The sequence below is a fragment of the Ailuropoda melanoleuca genome, unplaced genomic scaffold (genome assembly GCF_002007445.2).
Source record: "Ailuropoda melanoleuca isolate Jingjing unplaced genomic scaffold, ASM200744v2 unplaced-scaffold4572, whole genome shotgun sequence".
NCBI lineage: Eukaryota > Metazoa > Chordata > Mammalia > Carnivora > Ursidae > Ailuropoda > Ailuropoda melanoleuca.
The window spans coordinates 111885-136133 of NW_023217970.1; the positions used below are offsets into that span (position 1 = coordinate 111885).

A 24249-nucleotide genomic window follows, 5' to 3' on the forward strand; every position below is an offset into this window, starting at 1 on the left:
TTTTCATGTGTCTGTTAGCCATTTGTATGTCTTCATTGGAAAAGTGTTCATGTCTTCTGCCCATTTTTTGACCCTTTACCCATTTCTGTCCAATCTCTGCTACCCTTGCATCTGGCAACCACCAGGTTCTTCTCTGTATTTATGTCTATACCTATCTTTTCACAATTTTTATTATAAACACATGGCCAATATAGAAAAATACAAAATATACATGGTCAATCTTTATAATATTAAAATGACCTAAAATGTCATTATCCAGTGATCTTGAGATGTTGATGTATATTTTTGTAGTGTATACTTATAAAGGGCATATCACATAATACTCACTTGTAAACAATTTTTGTCACTTTATAATTTAGTGAACATGTCAACAAATCTAAATTTGCATCATTTATAATGGCCACACTCATTTGGGTATTAATCTTATCAAATTCCCCTTTCTGCCTATCTTCTCATATCTTATCTCTTTGAAGTGTACTTTTAATTTTTCACTTTAGATTAATAAATGGATCCAAATATGTATTATATATATACATCTTCAGCCTTTCTACTTATCCGTAGTGATAACAGATATTCCCCTTGAAAAAATTGTAGCAATTTACTCACCTTCAAATTTTACTCATCAGCATTTTCGCTGACTGAAGCTTCAGATACTTGATGAAAAGTTCTCATGACCTTTAACTTTAATGACCCTCTGGGGTCCTGTAGTTTTTACATGCTCTTAGTACATCTTGATTACACCTAGATTACAGAACCTCTCTCAATACTAGCAAAGTAGGGAGAAGCCCTTTTGCTGAGGCTTTTGACATTCTCTCTTTGGGGTTTGGAGGTTCACTTGACTTAAAGTGTATCATAATTCTCCAAGTGATTCGTTGCAATCACAAGTATTTTAAACTATCAGAGGACTAAGTCTTTTCATTTTATGTAAGCATTCCTCTCAGATTCAACACTCTTTCACTCTTTGGTGACTATTCTATGAGCAATTAATGCCTGAGATTTCACAGGTACGAAGTAAAAGAATAATCAGTACATTCTGCTAGAATATGTGTGTACAAATATGATTAAGTTTGAACATTCAAATTATAGCTGACTATTCATGACACAAAAGGTGTTTTCTTGCATATAAAGAGAAAAGACTAAAGAAGCACAATGAGCATGGTAAAGAGGTTCTCTACCAGGAGGTGTTACTCTTTGCTCTTAATTACTCCATATTTCCAAATAATGTTGTTTCCTTCTCTCTCTAATCTAACTTTTGATTATCTCATTTCTCCTATTCATTTATCTTCCTTTCACCCACCCTCTCTGTATGTTTTCCAACGTCACATTTTGGCATTTGCAACATAGTTCCTACAAAAGCATTGATGGGCAAACAACACATCAATGTTCAATACTCATATTTCTCAATTCTTCCTTACTTTCTCCCTTTACAATACTTCAGCATCTTCCCTACTGACTGAACCAATGGATGCAACAAATGACTCTGTGGTATCTGAATTTGTATTGACTGGACTTTCAAATTCATGGAAGATGCATCGTTTTCTCTTTTGGTTCTTCTCTGTGTTCTACATGGGAATTATCCTGGGAAACCTCCTCATTGTGTTCACAGTAAATATTGACTCTCATTTACACACACCCATGTACTTCTTATTGACCAACCTCTCTCTACTTGATCTAGGTCTGTCCTCTACCACAGTGCCCAAATTATCTCTGATCTTTTCACTGAATGCAACATCATTTCTTTTCCACAATGCATGATAGAGATATTTTTTATTAGCGTTATGGGTGGAGGTGAGATGGTGCTGCTCATAGACATGGCATATGACCGGTATGCTGCAATCTGTAAGCCTCTCCACTACCTGACCATCATGAGCCCCAAAATGTATGTTTCCTTTGTAGTGGCTGCCTGGATAGTGGGGATAATCCATGCTGTCTCTCAGTTTGTTTTTGTCATAAATTTGCCCTTTTGTGGCCCTAATGAAGTAGATAGTTTTTACTGTGATTTTCCTTGGGTCATGAAACTTGCTTGTGTAGACACTTACAAGCTAGAGTTTGTAATCATCACTAACAGTGGGATTGTATCCATGGCTACCTTCTTCTCTTTAATTATATCCTACATCTTCACTTTGGTCACTCTCTGGAAACGTTCTTCAGGGGACTTGTCCAAAGCATTTGTCACATTGTCAGCTCACATCACTGTAGTGATTTTCTTTTTTACACCATGTATGTTTCTCTATGTGTGGCCCTTCCCTATAACATCACTGGATAAGTACTTGTTCATTGTTGACTTTGCTATCACCCCCATCTTGAATCCTGCCATCTATACATTATGAAACAAAGACATGAGAGTGGCCATGAGAAGACTGGGCAAACAGATTGTGGGTCCTAGTGGGATCTCCTAATGAATGGAGCAGATCTACATATAACATTCTTCAGGCTCAACAAGAACACTGCAAGTCACATGACTGTCATCGTTACTATGGTAAGAACTACTATTTGGAGAAATAGTTCAACAAAGTTCTACTTGTAGCAATTGATTGTTGAGTCAGAGGTGACTTTATTTTGCTAAGCACAGAGAATAAATTGACTTCACCTACTTCCATTATGAAGAGTGATGAGAATAGAAAACTGAGCTGATTCTTAAGAATAAACTTAACATTCAGATATTTTCTGGGTGACATTTTTGGGACCTGATAATTGTTTTTATTCTAAATTATAAATGAATACCTCAAAAATGATAAATATATCTCATAGTAAACTTATGGATTTAGTAGATAAAATGTGACTTTGAGTAAATCGAAATCAATAAATTATATTTTTAATTCCTATTTCAATTTTAGTTTAACTTAGAAAAGAACAAAATCAACTATGTTACTTACATTGAGCCCCAAACACAAACTTGACTTTATCAGCATAGAATGATATTTTAGTTTTGTGTTTAGATTTGAGTGATTATAAGTAGAGAGAGAATTTCCTTAACACTATCAATACTTTAGATAAATACAAACCAGGGCTTTTTGCACTTTTGTCTGCCTTTGTATTATTCTAAAAATGTAGTCTTTCCAATATTCAATCACCTGGTTTATTAAAAAAAAAACACATAGAAATTATAGATGTTCCAAAGGAGAATAATGTATTTAGAGGCCTTGGATTCCTTGAATATAGTTTCTTGGCCAGATAAAACATCCCCCCAAGAGTTTATATATATGAGTTTGATAGTCTTGGATAAATGTCAAGCCAAAAATGGTAAGGCATATTCAGTTTGAATGTTTCTACATTTGTAATAAATACTTAATTAAAGTTACACATAACATTTTTGTTTATTTGTTTCAACTGCTCTCTAAATAAAATATGATCAATTAAGGAAACTAATGTCTATATTTTTTGTCCAGTGTATCCCTAGGAAACTTTCCAATAACATCTCTACTTCCTCCATGTAAATTAATCATTAATACATCTTTTAATGTGGGGCGCCTGGGTGGCTCAGTCAGTTAAGCATCTGCCTTCAGCTCCTGTCATGATCCCAGGGTCCTGGATCCAGCCCTGCATCTGGCTCTCTGCTCAGCAGAAAGCCTGCTTCTCCTTCTCCCTCTGCCTGCTGCTCCCCCCCTTGTGCATGTGCTTGCATGCTCTCTCTCTTTCCTTCTGTCAAATAAATAAATAAATAAATAAACAAACAAACTTCTTTTAATGCTTTGGTATTCATCTGGATGGGAAGTTCTTTACTTGATCATTGCTAACCACTCCCTCTTTCAAATATCTCACTGGGCTTCTGAGAAACTAGTCTCCCGCTTTTCCTCCTACTCTTTGGGAATTCCTTCCCAGTAGCAGTTTGCTGAGGTTCTCTCAGTCAGCTCCATCACCAAACTCAGTGTTCCTCAGAATTGCACCTTTGGTCTTTTCTCACTCCATATTCTATCCCTAAGGGACATCCATTCCCTAGGATTTAATTACCATCTCAGCTAAGGGCTTTTATCGTTAAGCTGAGCTGTTATTTCTTTGAGTTCCTACTTCATAAATCTAACTGCCTACTGACTTGATGATTCAAGGGCATCTCCCACTCAGCAGATCTGAAACTGAACTCATCACATCCTTGAACCTGCTACTCTTTCAGGTCCCTAGTCACAATAATTAGCACCAATATTTACCCAGTTCCTCAATGTAAAGTCTAGGAGTAATAATGGACTCCTCCTTTCCCGAATCCCTAATATTCATTAAATCTGCAAATGCTACTAATTCCATCTTCTAAACAATTCTTAAATATGTCCCCCTGTTCTCTTCCAAATATCACCACTCTTGTCTAAGACTTCATATGTCATTTTTCAAGTAGAATATTAAGTCACCTATATGTCTTTCAGCTTCAAATCTTGTTTGCCTTCATTCTCATTATCTACATCCAGAATGAGAGATTTTTTTTTGAGAGAGAGAGACAGAGTGTGGATGTGCACACATATGCATGGGGGGAGGGGAAGAGGGAGAGAAAGAGAGACAGATTCTCAAGCAGGCTCCACACTCAGCTCAGAGCCCAATGTGGGGCTTGATCACATGACCCTGAGATCGTGACCTGAGCCAAAATCAAGAGTCCAACACTTAATTGAATGAACTACCCAGGCATCCCAGATTTTTTTGAAATATAAATCTAAGCATGTGATCCTTCTACTTAAGACCCTTCACATGCTTGCCACTACTCTTAAATTAAAATACAAACTACTTTTCAAGATTTATCAGGCCATCCAAGACCTGGCCCTCAACCTCCCCTCCAGCCTCAGATGACAACATGCTCTTGAGAATTCATTCTTTGAAAGAATGGCCAATTATTCTGTCTGCAACATTTGTCCTTTATGCTTTGCCTATTAACATTTATTCATTCTTTAAATTTCAGTTTCAATGTTATTTTATCAAGAAACACTTCCTAGAACCTGAGTCCAGGAGAGCTCCTTCCATTATATATTATTACAGCACTCCCCGGTATCACTTCTGTAACATTAGCCATACTCGTAATTTCTTATCTGTTGTATGTCTTCCTCATTGCATTTTATATTCCATGTGAGGAGGGGCTGTGTCGATGTTACTGCTATCACATCAATACAGCAGTATATAAAATCTTCGATGGATATTTATCATTAAATAAATGAACAAAACCAACAGAGTTTAAAAACGGTAGTTTTGAATAATTTATTGATTAGTATCTGGGCTTTCTTTTTTCTTAACTTTTATTTTATACATATTTTTAAGATTTATTTATTTTAGAGAGAGAGAGAGGGTGAGCCGGGGGGGGTGGCAGAGGGAGAGGAAGAGAATCCTCCTCAAGCAGACTTCCTGTTGGGCATGGAGCCCAACACAGGGCTCCACCTCAGGATCCATGAGATCATGACCTGAGCTGAAATCAAGAGTCAGCCACTTAACTGACTGAGCCATGCAGGTGCCCCTCTTAACTTTTGTTTTAGATAATTATAGATTCACATCAAGCTGCAACAAATAACACAGAGATTCTATGTACCCTTTATCCACTTTCCCCCATGGGAGAGCCTGTAAAAGTATAGTTCAGTATTACAACCAGGGTATTGATGCTAATACAGTCAAGATGCAGAACATGTGTATCAGCACAAAGTTACCTTCTGCTGCCCTTTTGTACCCACACCCACTTCAGTCTGCCCCTCCCTTCCCTGATCCCTGGGAACTGCTAACCTGGTCCCCGTTTTTATCATCTTGTCATTTCAAGAATGTTATATATATAGAATCATAGAGTAACTTTTGGGGATTGGCTTTTTTCTCTTGGCATAATTCCCTTGGAGATTCTTTTCACCTGTTGAAGGACAAATGGGTTGTTTCCAGTTTGGGGCTACCATGAGTGAAGTAGCTATAAACATTTGAGTACAAGTTTTTGTACGAACGTACATTTTCATTTCTCTGGAATACCCAGGAGTAAAATTGCTAGATCATATCAAACTTGTAGTTTCTGTTTTTTAAGAAACTGCCAAACTGTTTCCCAGAATGGCTGTAACACTTTACCCTCCTACCAGCTATGCAAGACTGACCCAATTTCACTGTATCTTCACCACCATATGGTGTCGACAGTATTTTTTTTTTAATTTAGCTATTCTGATGGGTGTGAAGAGATCTCTCATTGCAGCTTTGCTCTTCATTTCGCTTACAACTAATGATGTTGAACATCTTTTTGTGTGCTTATTTGTCATCTGTACATCCTCTTCAGGGAAAAATATCTCTTCATGTCTTTTATACATTTCCTAATCGGATTGGTTTAAATGCTGTATTCTGGGAATTCTTTATATATTCTGAATACTAGTCCTTTGTCAGATACATGTTTTGCAAAATGTTCTTCCTCTATGTAATTTGTCTCTTCATCTTCCAAACAGCTTTTCCCAGAGGAAAAGTTTTTAATTTTGATCAAGTCCAATTTCTCATCTCAGTGTTGACATCTACTAACTGTTTTTTTCATTTAGTTTGAAATCTTTCCAGTTATTGCTCTGACAAATGATTTTTTCATTGTGATTAGGACACTTGCATGTTATGTTATGAGATTCTGAATCTTCTTTAAATCTTCTGTTTTAACTCATTGTTAGTAATACCACTCTGGCAGGGGGGAGGGGAGCACAGTCTCACCACTACCAGTGAAGGTAGAAGTCCAGGGGTACACTTGTTACAGAGAGCTGGAAGTGGGAGTTCCAGGGCCCCACACAGTCCCCACTGACCCTGCCATGGGGGTGGCCTCACTATCACCGGGCAATAGTGGAAGTCTCAACTCTCTATTAGAATCTCCTCAGACACAACCTCTCAGGGAGAGAAGAAGTGCCTCAATACTGAGTGGGGATAGAAGTCCAGGCTCTCATGTGGTCTTCAATAATACCATGGGGGTAGTTTGGGGGCCCTCTTACAAGCTGGCAGGGATGAAAGCCCCAGCCTCCTTACCAGCCTTCTCTGACACCAGCCTGCTGAAGGGAAGATAGAGGGTGCCCTGTTACAGCCCTGGGAGGGTAGCAGTCTAGATGCCCACTGGATCTTTGCTGGTGTAGGTAAACATGGGGCCACAGCTTGTTCTGTGCTATTTGGCTGGAGTAGAACAGTTATTATCTAAAACTTTCCTATCTTGCTACATTTCCCTTCTCCTGGACCCTGGTTTAGTGAGAACAGGCTTTTATTGGGACTTTTAAAAAACTCTGTCCACCAGCACTTCCTGGTTTCCTCCTTCAACTCTGAGGGAGTGTGTCATAGGGGAGGGGGGCTTGCCTTAGAGGGTACAAACAACGGCTTTCCAGCTGCTCACTGTGGCCCATTGTCCCTTGTTCATTAGGCCTTTCACTGGTGGTCCACTATTAGGACTTCCTCCTGGGAGATGTGGGACTGTGTCTGCTTGCTCTCACCATCAGCCTCTGTGCTGTCAGCCAGCAGGGCCTGTACCTGGTACTGTAGCATGTAGCCAGCTGTGTATAAAGCGGTCCAGCTCCTCCAGCTCCTGGGAGGAGGAGGTTGATACTGCAGAGGTGTTCCTCATCCCTCCAGCTCAGTGACCTGGGTTGAGGACAGGTTCCTGCTCAGGCTGCTCTTAGCCCCAGTCCAGCAGTGGGGGAAGAGGGTTGAAGAGGGGAAGGGGAGAGAAGGCCCCAGAGAGCCACCTCCTGCCCCAAGTTCCCTCCGCACTGCCCTATGGGCTTCCTTTTTATATTTGCTTAGTCATAGGATTAAGTACCTAATCCCCTTTTCTTTGCTTTTTCTCAATTGATTTTCTAAATTTGTTTGTCAATTCTCTACAGTGAAATCTACTGGTAAGTTTCTTTTTTCTGGCTTCAGCCAGGTTAAATCTTTTTTTTTTTTAATTTTATTTTATTATATTATGTTAATCACCATACAGTACATCCCCAGATTCCGATGTAAAGTTTGATGCTTCATTAGTTGCGTATAACACCCAGTGCACCATGCAATACGTGCCCTCCTTACTACCCATCACCAGTCTATCCCATTCCCCCACCCCCTCCCCTCTGAAGTCTTCAGTTTGTTTCTCATAGTCCATAGTCTCTCATGTTTCATTCCCCCTTCTGATTACCCCCCTTTTCTTTATCCCTTTCTTCCCCTACCGATCATCCTAGTTCTTATGTTCCATAGATGAGAGAAATCATATGATAATTGTCTTTCTCTGCTTGACTTATTTCACTTAGCATTATCTCCTCCAGTGCCGTCCATGTTGCAGCAAATGTTGAGAATTCGTTCTTTCTGATAGCTGAGTAATATTCCATTGTATATATGGACCACAGCTTCTTAATCCAGTCATCTGTTGAAGGGCATCTCGGCTCCTTCCATGATTTGGCTATTGTGGACAATGCAGCTATGAACATTGGGGTGCATATGGCCCTTCTCTTTACTACGTCTGTATCTTTGGGGTAAACACCCAGTAGTGCAATGGCTGGGTCATAGGGTAGTTCAATTTTTAACTTTTTAAGGGACCTCCACACTGTTTTCCAGAGTGGCTGTACCAACTTGCATTCCCACCAACAATGTAGGAGGGATCCCCTTTCTCCACATCCTCTCCAACAATTGTTGTTTCTTGCCTTGTCTATCTTTGCCATTCTAACTGGCGTAAGGTGGTATCTCAGTGTGGTTTTGATTTGAATTTCCCTGATGGCTAATGATTTTGAACATTTTTTCATGTGTCTGTTAGCCATTTGTATGTCTTCATTGGAAAAGTGTCTGTTCATATCTTCTGCCCATTTTATGATTTGTTTATTTGTTTCTCGTGTATTGAGTTTGAGAAGTTCTTTGTAGATCTTGGATACCAGTCCTTTATCTGTGGTGTCCTTTGCAAATATATTCTCCCATTCCGTGGGCTGTCTCTTAGTTTTTTTGACTGTTTCCTTGGCTGTGCAGAAGCTCTTTATCCTGATAAAGTCCCATAAGTTCATTTTATCTTTTATTTCTCTTGCCTTTGGAGATGTGTCGTGAAAAAGGTTGCTCTGGCCGATGTCATAGAAGTTGTTGCCTATGTTCTCCTCTAGAATTTTGATGGATTCCTGTCTCACATTGAGGTCTTTCATCCATTTGGAGTTTATTTTTGTGTATGGTGTGAGAGAGTGGTCAAGTTTCATTCTTTTGCATGTAGCTGTCCAATTTTCCCAGCACCATTTATTGAAGAGACTGTCTTTTTTCCACCGGATGTTTTTTCCTGCTTTATCAAAGATTAGTTGCCCAAAGAGCCGAGGGTCCATTTCTGGGTTCTCTATTCTGTTCCATTGGTCGATGTGTCTGTTTTTGTGCCAGTACCATGCTGTCTTTGTGATCACAGCTTTGTAGTACAGCTCGAAATCCGGCATTGTGATGCCCCCAGCTTTGTTTTTCCTTTTCAACAGTTCCTTGGAGATTCGGGGCCTTTTCTGGTTCCATACAAATTTAAGGACTATTTGTTCCAGTTCTTTGAAAAATGTCCTCGGTATTTTGATCGGGATAGCATTGAAAGTGTAGATTGCTCTGGGTAGTATGGACATTTTAACTATGTTAATTCTTCCAATCCATGAGCATGGAATATTTTTCCATCTTTTTATGTCTTCCTCAATATCTTTCAAAAGTGATCTATAGTTTCTAGCATATAGGTCCTTTACGTCTCTGGTTAAGTTAATTCCAAGGTAACGCATGGTTTTTGGTGTTATTGTAAATGGGATGGATTCCCTAATTTCTCTTTCTTCAGTCTCGTTATTCGTGTATAGAAATGCAACTGATTTCTGGGCATTGATTTTGTATCCTGCCACCTTACTGAATTGTTCTATAACTTCTAATAGTTTGGGAGTGGATTCCTTTGGGTTTTCCATATAGAGTATCATGTCATCTGCAAAGAGAGACAGTTTGACTTCTTCTTTGCCGATTTGGATACCTTTGATCCCTTTTTGTCTTCTGATTGCTGTTGCAAGGACTTCTAGTACTATGTTGAATAATAGTGGCGAGAGTGGGCATCCTTGTCGTGTTCCTGATCTTAAGGGAAAGGCTTCCAGCTTTTCCCCATTGAGAATAATGCTTGCAGTAGGCTTTTCATAGATGGCTTTTATGAGATTGAGAAATGTACCCTCTATTCCTACACTCTGAAGGGTTTTAATCAGGAAAGGATGCTGTATTTTGTCAAATGCTTTTTCTGCATCAATTGAGAGGATCATATGGTTCTTGAGTCTTTTCTTGTTGATATGATGTATCACATTGATTGATTTGCGAGTGTTGAACCATGCTTGCATCCCAGGTATGAATCCCACTTGGTCATGATGGATAATCCTTTTAATGTACTGTTGGATTCTATTAGCAAGGATCTTGTTGAGGATTTTGGCATCCATATTCATTAGAGAAATCGGTCTGTAATTCTCCTTTTTGAGGGGGTCTTTGCCTGGTTTGGGGATCAAGGTAATATTAGCCTCATAGAATGAGTTTGGTAGCTTTCCTTCTGTTTCTATTTTTTGAAATAGCTTTAGGAGAATAGGTATTATTTCTTCTTTGAATGTTTGGTAGAATTCCCCAGGAAAACCGTCTGGGCCTGGAGTTTTATTATTTGGAAGGTTGTTTATCACTGACTCAATTTCTTCATAGTTAATTGGCCTATTTAAGAAATCTATTTCTTCCTGTTTCAGTCTTGGTAGTTTATAGGTTTCCAGGAAGGCCTCCATCTCTTCCAGATTGTTTAGTTTTTTGGCATATAGCTGTTGATAAAAGTTTCTAATAATCCTTGCAATTTCAATGGTGCTGGTCGTGACCTCTCCCTTTTCAGTCATAATTTTAATAATCTCAGTCCTTTCTCTTTGTTTTTGGACAAGTTTTGCCAGTGGTCTATCAATTTTATGGATTCTCTCAAAGAACCAGCTTCTAGTCCTGTTGATCTGCTCTACTGTGGTTCTGGTCTCTAATTCATTGATTTCTGCTCTAATCTTGGTCAACTCCTTCCTTGTCAGGGTTAGGCCTGTCCCTCTGTTGCTGTTCCAGTTTCTTGAGGTGAGAATATAGAAACTGCATTTTGGATTGCCAGGTTAAATCTTGAGCGAACTTTAGCTGGGGCAGCCTGTAAGTCAGTGGACTCAATCCTCTCTGATACTTTTAGTTCTCATAAGCTCTACATTAACATCCCCTACTCTTCTGTTAGCTCAGCAGCCTTCTCAGCTGACAAGCAAACCCAAGATCCATGCCCCAAGGGATTGTTCTCAAATCACAGTGTGCTCTATGCCTGGCTGGAGAATTTCCTAGGGCTTTATTTCTGCCTAGATTCTCCCTCATTCATCCTAATATGCTATTCTGTCTGGTATCCAGTTGGCCATTTAGGACACAGGTATCTCAGGACAGAAGTACATTGACATGAAAGAATGATTTATGGGGCTAGGGAGTGTTCACTGCGTTGCCATAGCCAGTGGGGCAGGGAGGCAACAAGAGAAATTTTCCTCTAATATTAGAGTAGTTGTGTTTCTTCCAAACAACTAAATTATTTTACTTCATCATATATATACTGATTCATGTCACTGATCACGCATTCCTATTTATTTTTAAATATTTCTGCCCACATTATTCTTTAGTTTGTATCCTTATACATTTTGGAATGTCAGTATTTTTCAAAAATTAGTTTGACACTAGCCATCATTCTGCAGCTATTCTAGAGAATTATGATTTTCCATTTTCTCAACAAGAAAAAATAAAATACAACTCTAAACAAACACAACTCAAACAAAAATAGAGCCTTGACATTTTGGGACCCCATGATAGACTAGAGATCAGATTCTTTGTACCTACGTATCAAATATAGATCAGCCTTACTTCTTTACAGAAATACACTAGGTTTGTTTCAATACCTTGTCACAGGTCTTATGAATGAGTATCCCCCTCAGGTAAATATGATCTTCTTACAAACACTCCAAATAACCTCCTATATTTTCCTCTTTTGTGTTTGCATCTGTTTTCCACTGATCTCTTCAGAAATTGATCCAATAATGTACAAATTTTAGTTCTATCCAGTCAACTCAGGAAAAATAAAGGTTAAATGCATTCAAGAAGACTTTTATCTTCAACACTCCAAAGTTTGGGACTGCAAGTAAACCTACAGAGGTAAACATTGGCTATAATTGATAACATGAAAGTGATCTATTTATTCCCCTACTGTCAGTTGTAAGAATTATCTTTACGTATCAGGTATTTTACATCTATTTCAAGTTTGGTACTACGAGTTTAGGTATGTCTGTCCACTCAGGATATGTTTTTACACCCTCATCCCCTCATCTCAGTGTTTCTAAGGACTTCATCCCAAAGATCATGCAACTATATAGGGATATTTTTACACAAACCAACATATTGCCTCAAAATCTTCTCTCTTCCCCTCTGTTGCATTACCAGGCAATTTCTTTTTCATTATTTCTCTCATGGGGAAACCAATGTGACACAAAGATTTAGTCCCCCAAGAGAAACTAATAATGGGCTCGGTATTGGCCTTCTCTGAGACAACAGTAGGTCACTCTCTTGTGTATCTAATTAGCTTATTTCCCATTTTGAAGACTCATATATAGCTTTGACTTTGAGGGAAGATTACGTATAGAGAGTAAGACTGAGCTCTCTGAATTTCTATTCTTCCAAAAATGTAAATCCTGTGGCTGAACAGGCAGGTAGGAAAGATGCTTTTTAATTATAAAACTGCACTTATCATGGTTGTGTCCTTCTCTCTCTCCCTTAATTCTGCTTCAGCATCTGTTTCTCTGTAAAATATTAGTGTCAGAAATATTCTCCTTTCGAAATATTTTTGTCCTTTTACTCTACACCATCACTCTCTTACTCTCAAATTTCAATCACTGAATTGCATTGTCTTATCAAATCAATTCTACACACTGACACACAGACACACACACACACACACACATCTTTTGATATGTTCAATTTGTCCCCTTAGTGTGAAAATTTTTCAAGATTCATGTGTTTCTGATTTTTGTGCCCTCCAACTTATTTTAAACTTTTTTTTTTCACTGTGTAAAACAGACATCCGGCCTCATTTATTCCTGCCCTGTTTGAGAACCAAATTCTATTTTAAATAAAAGGAAGGAAGTCTCAATCAACCACCTCCAGGATTCTGGTGTGGTTCCCTCTCCTTCAGTATTACTTTCTTCCACATTTGAAGGAACCAGCCAATGCCTAGTCTGAGAGGCTATTCTCAGAGTCAGAAAGCTTCTGGCCCCGTGCCAGGGGATAGTACAGAGGAGCTGGTAGCTATAAGTTCTGAGATGGAACGGTTCAAGGACTAACCAGGTTGTGTGAAGAAACAGGACAGGGGGTTAGCAAGAGAAATTCCCAACGGGAAAAAAAAAAGTCTTTCAGGAAGGGAAGCCAATTTTATTTTAAATGAATAAAAACTGAGGGTTGACAGACCACTTCCAATTAGGTTACAGTGACCCCTTCAAATATAAATACTTCTAGCCTCTTCATGACTCTTTCTAATAAGCAGGTATAGAGCACTATTGAGGAAGACCATTGGACTGGAAGTTAGGCTGACTTCTAGTTCTGGCCCTGTGAATGTTTTCCTGTGAACACTCTGGCCAGCCATTTATCCTCATGGGGTTGGCCCTCTACCTGTAGAATGAAGTGACTGAATAGGTTCTCTCAAAGTTCTTTCCCACTTCTATACAAATCTATAATTCTGATCATCTTATTTGTTTGATATGTATATTTCTTATTTAATGATGGGTCTTCTTAGGCCCTGAATGACTGGAAAAGTTTACATCTCCAAGAGGAAGGATAGCAAAATCTACGGGGTCTTGACTTCTGCCAAATTCCTGAGAGTTTCACAAAGTCACCAGGGTTTTCTAAAGAGGCAGAGAAACCAAGTGCATGGTCTTTTTCTCTCTCAGATCATGAGGATTTCCTCAACAGTGACACATGCTAATTCCAGATGTTTGTAATAAAAAGGGCAGAAATTTCTTCACTCATTTAAATACTCACTTTTTATGTATATATAACTGGACTATACCAGGAAATACAAGCTTGTGGAGAAGATATTATTAAATCAATTTCTCTATATATTTGTGAAGGCTACTGTTTTGTTTCTTCTATGAACAATTTAGTACCTATTTCTAGGAAATTCATTCATCACATATTTCCTGGGCTTTTTCTATGTGCCAGCCGCTGTCTTAAAGGGCAGGTGATATTGTGTTAAACAAAGCAGAAAGGGTGCCTATATCAAAAACTTTAATTTTATATTTATGAAAATCTATGAATACTAGAATGAGGGTAAGCCAAATAGTGCCTGGAGGCTAAACGGATGCTTTTGGTTACTTCCTAATTTTTTTAGAGGTGATTCACCTTCCTGCCAGTTCACTGAGGCATCATGTTCAACCACTCTATTCCACCAAACCCCACTGCCACACCCATGATTCATATGCTTAAAGTCCTGTCTGCATCTCAGTGCCTATTTTCCCTACAGCCTTACTATTACTTTCCACCCTTCCAGTCAAAATATACCTAAAGCAGTGAATGGAAACCCAAGTAAAGTTCATACCCAGGTGTTTGTAATGTATCAATGTGTGTTGATTTAATCTATGACAGGCACCTAAGCAAAGATGTGCAATGTTCTACCAATGCCTTTCTTTGATGATCGTTTTATCCTCCCTATTTGACTTTTAGGAATTTATTTCTTCTCTTCACCCTCCTTTTCTTTTCTTACACTCCTTCCCATTGATCTTCATTCTTCCCCTTCCTTTATGTGTTCCTTCCTGCCTGTCCTTTACACATGCTACCGACTCCGACTCCACCACATTGAATACACTCAGTTCCATATTTTCCATTGTGACTGTCCACAGTATAATAATTAAAGTTCATAAACAGATTATATTATATGCTATAAATGGAAGTTTAGAGACTTTAGGATTATAGGTTCATGTAGTGTGTGATTTTTCTGTTTACAAAAATTATCACTCAAACTCCACTGCAAACACCATTTCAGCAGTACAAACCTAAGAGTAATATATACACATAAAAAACAGACTTCAAATGTGTATTAACTGTTATTATGTTAACTGTTATTATTCTATACTCATTTCTAATTGTTGTTTATTTTATTATTCTTGATTGTATTTTCAAAAGGTTGTCTATTTTTTGTTTTTTTTTAAACGTCTTTCTATTGTCATATACACTCTTCCAATTTTCTAGGAGTCAATACGTATTATTTTTGGTTTTAGTTTTGTTTTATTTAACTTGAATTCCTCGAGTTTAATTTTTGCATCCTTTTCTAACTTCTTAAGTTGACTCATTATCCCATGTACTTGAATAAATAAGAGCGATTTAAAGCATTAGATGTCCCCTGAGTGCATCTTTGCTCATAGCATCAAACCCATGCTCTGGGCTCCCATTATTTTGTAAATAATTTACTATCAATTAAATAAAAGATCTGTCAATAACCGATTTAAATTACCAACATTTAACACATCGTGTGAAGCACTCCTCAAAGTTAATTCCTTCTCTCATTTCTTTCAGGTCACTTTAGAGTCTTCCCTTCCTTATGATTCAATGGACCAAGGAAATGGCTCTGTGGTAACTGAGTTCGTGTTACTGGGACTTGCACAGTCCTTGGGAATGCAGGTTTTCCTTTTTCTTTTCTTCTCTTTGTTCTATCTGGGAATTATCTTGGGAAACCTCTTCATTATGTTAACAGTGATTTTTGATTCTCACTTACACTCCCCCATGTATATCCTGCTGGCCAACCTATCACTCATTGACCTGGGTCTTTCATCCACCACAGTTCCTAGGATGATCTCTGATCTTTTCAGTGGTTGCAAAATCATTTCCTTCCATAACTGCATGATACAAATGCTCTTTTTTCATGTGATGGAGGAGTTGAGATGGTACTGCTCATAGCCATGGCATATGACAGGTACACAGCCATTTGCAAGCCTCTCCACTATCTAACTACTATGAATCCAAAAATGTGCATGCTTTTGATAGTGGCTGCTTGGATCACTGGGGTGATTCATGCTGTGTCTCAGTTTGTTTTTGTCATAAATTTACCATTCTGTGGCCCTAATAATGTGGGGAGCTTTTATTGTGATTTTCCTAGGGTTATTAAACTTGCATGCATGGACACTTACAGACTAGAATTTGTGGTCACTGCCAACAGTGGCTTCATATCTATGGGCACCTTTTTTTTCTTAATTGTATCATACATCTTTATTCTGATCACTGTCAGACAACATTCTTCAAAAGAATTCCCAAAGCTTTTGTCACTCTATCAGCTCACATCACTGTAGTGGTTTTGTTTTTCACTCCGTGCATGTTTCTCTATGTGTGGCCTTTCCCTACCAAGTCAATGGATAAATTTTTTGCCATTGTGGACTTTGTCATCACTCCTGTATTAAATCCTGCCATCTATACTTTAAAGAACAGAGATATGAAGGTGGCAATGGGAAGGCTGAGTTGACAAGTTGTAAGTTCTAGGGAGATGCCATAACAGATTTCATTGGTAACAGCACAAGATGAATGTCATGGACCATCAGGACCCTTGTGATCACCATGAACATTATGGATTATGTACAATTCATTATCACGTTTAAAAAACTGAGAACTCTACATAAAAGAGATACTGAATTAAAGAACTTCACTTTCAAATAGAGCTGCAGTAATTTCTGTTAAGTATGAAAAATAAAGTGTTATATATTCCTACTGACCGATAAAGTTAAATTGCAATTTCATCAATGACCACACTCAATTTTCATTTAATTGTTTTATATCTCCATATAAATATATACGTGAACATATGATTGAGCTGATATTTATCAGTACCTTCATACTGATTATAAACATCACTAGGAATCAATATTTCTTATGGAAATTACATGGATCCAATGGATAAAGTAAGAGTTTGTACAAACCAGCAGCCATTAAAAATCGAGAAAGAAATATTTCTCATCCTAATTATAGTTTAAGTTAGATAAATAGGCAGGGAACACTATGCTACAACTCTTAAGAATTGTTTCCAGTCTTTGACTGTCACTGTTTACTTTAGAAATAGATTCTACTGTTTTGGCTTATGCAAAATTTCTCTATATTCCATTTTTTTCAACAGCAAATTTCTGTTGTCCTTGCAGTCTTCTTCAAAGCATTTCTTGATTAACCCTAAAAGAGTATATACAATTATAAAAGTATTTCAAGGATCTTATTACCTAAAAAAAGGTACCCAACTCAGATCTCACCTTATTTAATGTACCTGTATATAAGCCAGGGTGCTTAGGACAAAGAAGATGATTGACATCTTTACTTTTACTTTACTTTTCCAAGTAGAACTTGAGAAGTCTGATGGGTCAAAGAGCACAATTGAAAAATCACTTGGAATGTATCCCTATGACTGATTTAAGAAACATTAATTGTGGTGACTCAGCTCAGTTGTAACTGCTGCACTGTAATTAAAGCTGCTCAATAAAATGGTAAATAATCAACGAGACTTTCTTACTATTGGTCAAGGTATTTTTCCCCTATATTTTATCCAAAAGTGATCATAAATGCTATAAGCTACCTTCTTTGTATAATATCTAAAGCATTATTGTCTCCTGAATCCATCTGGATTTTAACCTCAGAACATTATCTTACTGGTTTCACTATGATTCTTTTAAAAATTCACCTTTAACAGAGAGGGGCCCCGGTGGCTCAGTTGGTTAAGCTTCTGTCTTTGGCTCAGGTTATGATCCCAGAGTCCTGGAATCTAACCCCAGAGCCCCATGTCAGGCTCCCTGCTCAGCGGGGAACCTGCTTCTCCTTCTGTCCCTCCCCCAGATTGTGCTCTCTCTCTCTCTTTCTTCAAATATATAAATCAAATTTTAAAAAGTCTTCTTTAACAGAGAAAGACAAGAACCATATGATTTCACTGATAGGTGACATCTCAAACACAAAAAACAAATACAAAACAAACAGACTCTTAGAGGAAAAAAACTGGTGGTTGCCACATGGCAGATGGCGGGGGATGGGAGAAATAGATAAAGGGGATTCAGAGGTACAAACATCCAGTTATAATATAAATAAATCACAGAGATGAAAAGTACAGCATATGGAATAAAGTCAATAACATTGTAATAGTGTTCTATGGTGACATACGGTGACTAAACTTAGTGTGCTGAGCACTGAGTAGTGTAGAGAATTGTCAAATCAATGTGTTATACACTTGAAAGGAACAACACATTGTATGTCAATTATGCTTCAATATAAAGAGAATTAAGGGAAATATAAATATAAGGAAATAAAGTTTCATTTGCACAGAAAAAAAATCACTTTTAGATGCAGTGAGGTACTAGAAAAACCTAAGGAAGCCAAGAAATTGTGACAACAGCCCCTGACTCAAGAAGATTGTGTGTGTGTATCCTCAAGGGAAAACCTGTGAGACTAAATCACTTAGTCTCAGTACTCAAATTCCAGTCTGGCTATTTCCAGATCTCTTCACCTGCCTCTGGTCACTCATAAATGGCTCTTAACCAAGTGACTTACTAAGGAAGACCAATCCGACACACTTTACTCTCTTGGAAAGTTTCTGCTTCAAGGCAAAGTGCAAAAAGTAAAATCTGTACCTTCCATCCTTTGAAAATTGCTGTAGTCTCTTCCACATATGAAGGAGGTAGTTGAGATGATGAAAGTGAAGTATATTAGCAGAACTAAACAAAGTGTAGCATTTTATTCATAAAGAGATGCTTCTATTAGTAAGAACCCATTTGGCAGAATTCAATTACATGTGCATCTTCAAGAAAAATGGAAGGATCCAGAGGTCAATTCAAATACTTAGAAAGTTAGTGTGAATATTATCAAGGATCACCCTTTACAACTTAGTATATGTTATACAAGTGTTCTAAGTGTCAAGTCCTTCTGAATCTTAAGGCTAATCTCTTCTTCCCTTTCTATTTAAGGATCCTTTTTCCATATACCCAAATGCCATGTTCTCTTACCCACCTCTTTCCCTCTTTCCTGCAATTCCAATATAATCTGGTTTTGGATACTTCCTTCACATAAAGGTTCAAATCATACTCCTAGAGCTGTGGAATGTTGTCTTTGAGAGCTTTTGATCCAATGAGCTCATTTGTAAACAGGAAAACTAAGGCTTGGAGATTCTGAATGACATGCCAAAATCACATTGTAAATTTGTACTAAAATCCCCAAGTCTCCTGACTTTAATCTCGGTGAAACTTATGAAGACTTTAGGTAGTTTTCTTTAAAGAGGGGTACAAGATATTTAGGACAAACATGACACCCTAAATGTTAAATTTTCAGTTTAATCTAGTACATAGGGAAAGCTTTTCTTGTTCATTTGTAGCTGGCTCTTCATCAATGTTACAGCCAATGTGTAAGATTCTGGATTCTTCAATAAACTTAATGTTCAACTTAGAATCAATAGAATTCTTCTAAAACTCCTTAAACCATTTTTAAAGAATCAGATACAAGCTTTGGGAGGATTACAGTGGTGAAGGGTCCCCTATAACTGAGAACACAACAACATCACTTACTGCTCAGTAGTGTACACTCAGGAAATGAGATGTCTTAACTAAGTGAGCAAGAAATTCCTTTTGCTGAAGAGCAGCATATCTGAATTCTTACTTGTTACCATGGTATAAAGTCTTTTTGCTGCAAAACAGAAACCACTGGTCAGCTATCACCCTTGGTATATTTCTTATGGAGATGTGAGTATTGAGTTTGTCCTCTCAGTGAAATGAAATGGTTGCACATAAATACTGAAGTTCCATTCTCTGAGTTGCATACTTTGATTCTTATGAACCATCCTAGACAATCAGTCACATCAGAAATGAATCTCACAACAGGAATCCCATCCTCTCTATTGTCAATGATTACTATGATTGTATTTATTACCTTGTTAAACAGAAGGTAAGAGAGGGCTTATGTCTTGTCTTACTATTAGACTTCTCTTTATACTTGAAGATAAAATTAGAATTGCTATGTTCTTAAAGGAACTTAAAACAGTAATATGGAGCACTAGTAAACAGGGCTAAGGGAAGGATCTGGGATAATGAAGAGAAAAGTGTAGTTTCCAAGGGCGATGCAATAACCATGATTAAGGAAGTGTTGATAACAAATATTACTATTCCTCCAAGAAATTTGGTAAGAATAACACATATACTTCCATACTTCCCTAGGACACATCAATTTTGACAATTACTCAGAATTTGTTAGAAATGTATTAAATAATTGCACATAATTCTTCAATAGTTCTGTGCTGTATTCATACTAACACACAAATCCCTTAGCAGGCATTCCAGAGTCCTTTTTCAATTTTATCTCCAATTAAACCCTTCACATTTTCTCTCACGTAGGTTTTTTGCATTTTTCTCACTTTTCATTTCACCTTTAAATCACCTTTCTTTTATCCTTTTATTTTCCTATTTTATTTATTTTTCTTCTATTTTTCATCTCTAATTTTATTTTGGATTAACTCTTTTTTCTTCTAATCATTTCAATATCACTAAATGATAAGTATAAATTCCATTCTCTATAAGGCCTTATAACCTTTACATTCTTTTCTAGAATCTCATTTATTTTAATGTCCCCTAAGACTGGATCTCTACATCTGTCTCAGCTCTCATGTTTCTATTCAAACTTCTCAGAGACTATGAAAATTATTTTGGAATTCAGTCCCTCACTCATGCCCCATAGACTATTAGATTAGTGGGCATTTTAAGAATTTTTGAGCCAGTGCATTCATTCTAAAGATGGGAAAACAGAAGGATACAGAGAACTGAAACTCAATCATCTTGTTATGATTGTCATTTCTAGAATGCAAGTAAAATTCTTTAATGATTACTGGGGAGCTGGGGTTTCTCTATGAATCAGAAGGTGATAAATCTTTCTACTAATAATTACCTAAATCTCTAGTGCACTCACTAAACACAAAAACTGTGCAAAACACTTTACTTTTACTACTTCATTTGAAATTCATAATAACCATAAGAATTGCATATCATTAGTATCCACATTTGTAAAAATGGTAAAAATAGGTCTTAAATAGGGTGAGTCCAATGTCCACAGACTATATTCAAAACTTGTACACTACAAATTGCCTCACATAGAAAAACAGTGAATCAGGATTTGCCTTAGTTTGATAGACAGGTTTCCAACAATCTTAATATAAAATTTTTGTGATGGGCTACAAAACCACTAAGAATACTTTTTCAAAAAGTACATGTCTTAAAATGTCTTTGTAAACATAAACATCGTATAACATTGCATTTATTTAAAAGCTAAGATAGTATCTACAGAATATAAACTGTTTTGGAGTTTAAGGGAAAAGGATATAAATTTAGGGTGGTGGTAGAGACTTAACCTACCAGAGATAGCAACATGAACAAAGGTACTTTATTAGGAATAAGCCTAGCATTAGTGGAAATACTAAGAAGACTTGAATAACTGGACTATAAGGCATTGTCTGGGGAGGAGTGTGGGTTTAGACTGTGTGCATTTTTAATAAAAGTGGGTTACTTTCTTACTCCATACAAAAAAATAAATTCAAAATGGATTAAAGACCTAAACGTGAGACCTAAAATCATAAAAATCCTAGAGGAGAACACATGTAATAACTTCTTTGACATACGTCATAGCAACTTCTTACTACATATGTCTTCTGAGGCAAAGGGAACAAAAGCAAAAATAAACTATTGGGAGTACATTAAAAAAAATGCTCTGCACAGCAAGGAAACAATCAACAAAATCAATAGGTGACCTATGGAATGGGAGAAGATATATAGGGTTAGTATCTAAAATACATAAAGACCTTATAAAACTAAATACCCAAAAAACAATAATCCAATATAAAAATGGGCAGAAGACATGAACAGATATTTCTTCCAGAAGACATACAGATGACCAGAAGACACATGAGGAGATGTTCATCAACACTTACATCAGGAAATACAAATCAAAACTAAAAAGGGGTATCACTCCACACCTGTCAGAATGGCTAAAATCAACAACAGAAAAAACAACAGGCGTTGGCAAGAATATGGAGAAAAAGGAACACAGGTGCACTGTTGGTGGGAATGCAAACTGGTACAGCCACTCTGGAAAGCAGTATGGGAGGTTCTTTGAAAAGTTAAAAATAGAACTACCCAATGATCCAGCAATCACACTACTGGCTATTTACCAAAGGAATACAAAAACTAATCCAAGGGATACATGCACCCCTGTTTGTAGCAGTATTATTTATAGCAGCCAAGATATGGAAGCAGCCCAAGTGTCCATACACTGATGAATGGGTAAAGAAGAAGTGGTATATAGATATGCACAATGGTATATTATATGGGCATAAAAACAAATGAAATCTTGCCATTAACAATGACATGGTCCATGGAGCTACAGAGTATTATGCTAAGTGAAGTAAGTCAGTAAGAGAAAAAAAAATACTATATGATTTCACTCATATGTGTAATTTAAGAAAGAAAATAAATAAGCAAAGGGAAAAAGAGAGAAAGAGAGACAAACCAAGAAACAGACTCTTAACTATAGGGAACAAACTGATGGTTACCAGAGGTGAGGTGGGTAAGGGAATGGGTTGCATAGGTGATGAGGATTAAGGAGTGCACTTCTTGGAATGATCACTGGGCAATGAATGGAATTGTTGAATCATTGTGTTGTACACCTGAAACTAATAAAATACTGTATATTAACTACCTGGAATTAAAATTAAAACTTTAACTAAATCGATAAAACACATAATACAACCACACACAAAAAAAGAAAACATCGATTTGTTCAAAAAGGAAAATTGAGAGTCATGTACCAGAATCTGACGTCTTATGTTACCCATGAGGTTACCCAGCTCTCTCGGACTTGGGTCCAGGAGCCCATTCAGAAAAGAGCTCCTTCTTCTCCCCAAGTATTGGGCAGCCCTGTCCCTGACCCAGAGCCACCTGCCACTGCTGTGCAATGATGGCCCATCTGTTTTGCTACCCTGGTTTCTTGCCTTTCTGGGTGTTGAGGTCTAACACAGAGGTTGTGTTTACAGCTTAGAAACCTGTATTCCTACATTGAAGAAGACACAAAAAGATGGAAAAATATTCCATGCTCATGGATCGGAAGAATTAACACAGTGAAAATGTCTATGCTACCCAGAGCAGTCTACACTTTCAATGCCACCCCAATTAAAATACCAATAACATTTTTCAAAGAACTGGAACAAACAGCCCTTAAATTTGTGTAGAACCAGAAAAGGCCCCGAATCACCAAGGAATTATTGAAAAGGAAAAACAAAGCTGGGGGCATCACAATGATGGATTTCAAGCTGTACCACAAAGCTGTGATCACAAAGACAGCATGGTACTGGCACAAAAACAGACACATAGACCAATGGAACAGAATAGAAAATCCAGAAATGTGCCCTCAGCTCTTTGGGCAACTAATCTTTGACAAAGCAGGAAAAATCAACCAGTGGAAAAAAGACAGTTTCTTCAATAAATGGTGCTGGGAAAATTGGACAGTTATATGCAAAAGAATGAAACTTGATCACTCTCACACCATACACAAAGATAAACTCCAAATGGATAAAAGACCTCAATGTGAGACAGGAATCCATCAAAATCCTAGAGGAGAACACAGGCAGCAAGCTCTTTGACATCGGCCACAGCAACTTTTTTCCATGACACATCTCCAAAGGCAAGAGAAAAAAGGAAAAAATGAACTTGNGAGCTGTACTACAAAGCTGTGATCACAAAGACAGCATGGTACTGGCACAAAAACAGACACATAGACCAATGGAACAGAATAGAAAATCCAGAAATGTGCCCTCAGCTCTTTGGGCAACTAATCTTTGACAAAGCAGGAAAAATCAACCAGTGGAAAAAAGACAGTTTCTTCAATAAATGGTGCTGGGAAAATTGGACAGTTATATGCAAAAGAATGAAACTTGATCANAAAATTGGACAGCTACATGCAAAAGAATGAAACTTGACCACTCTCTCACACCATACACAAAGATAAACTCCAAATGGATAAAAGACCTCAATGTGAGACAGGAATCCATCAAAATCCTAGAGGAGAACACAGGCAGCAAGCTCTTTGACATCGGCCACAGCAACTTTTTTCATGACACATCTCCAAAGGCAAGAGAAAAAAGGAAAAAATGAACTTGTGGGACTTCATCAAGATAAAAAGCTTCTGCACAGCCAAGGAAACAGTCAAAAAAACTAAGAGGCAGCCCACGGAATGGGAGAAGATATTTGCAAATGACACTACAGATAAAAGACTGGTATCCAAGATCTACAAAGAACTTCTCAA

The 24249-nt window shown here is 37.5% G+C and overlaps 1 protein-coding gene and 1 pseudogene across 1 annotated transcript; both read left to right on the forward strand.

Annotated features, from left to right (window-relative positions):
• The first annotated feature begins 1461 nt into the window (after positions 1–1461).
• Positions 1462–2399, forward strand: LOC100464036 (annotated as a pseudogene).
• Positions 2400–15498: 13099 nt separating this feature from the next.
• On the forward strand, positions 15499–16414 carry LOC109488787 (olfactory receptor 4F6-like). The gene is given in 3 exon segments (XM_034651700.1): positions 15499–15823; positions 15826–16203; positions 16206–16414. Coding segments are annotated over 3 exon segments (903 nt in total). The 5' UTR covers positions 15499–15507.
• Positions 16415–24249: the final 7835 nt, after the last annotated feature.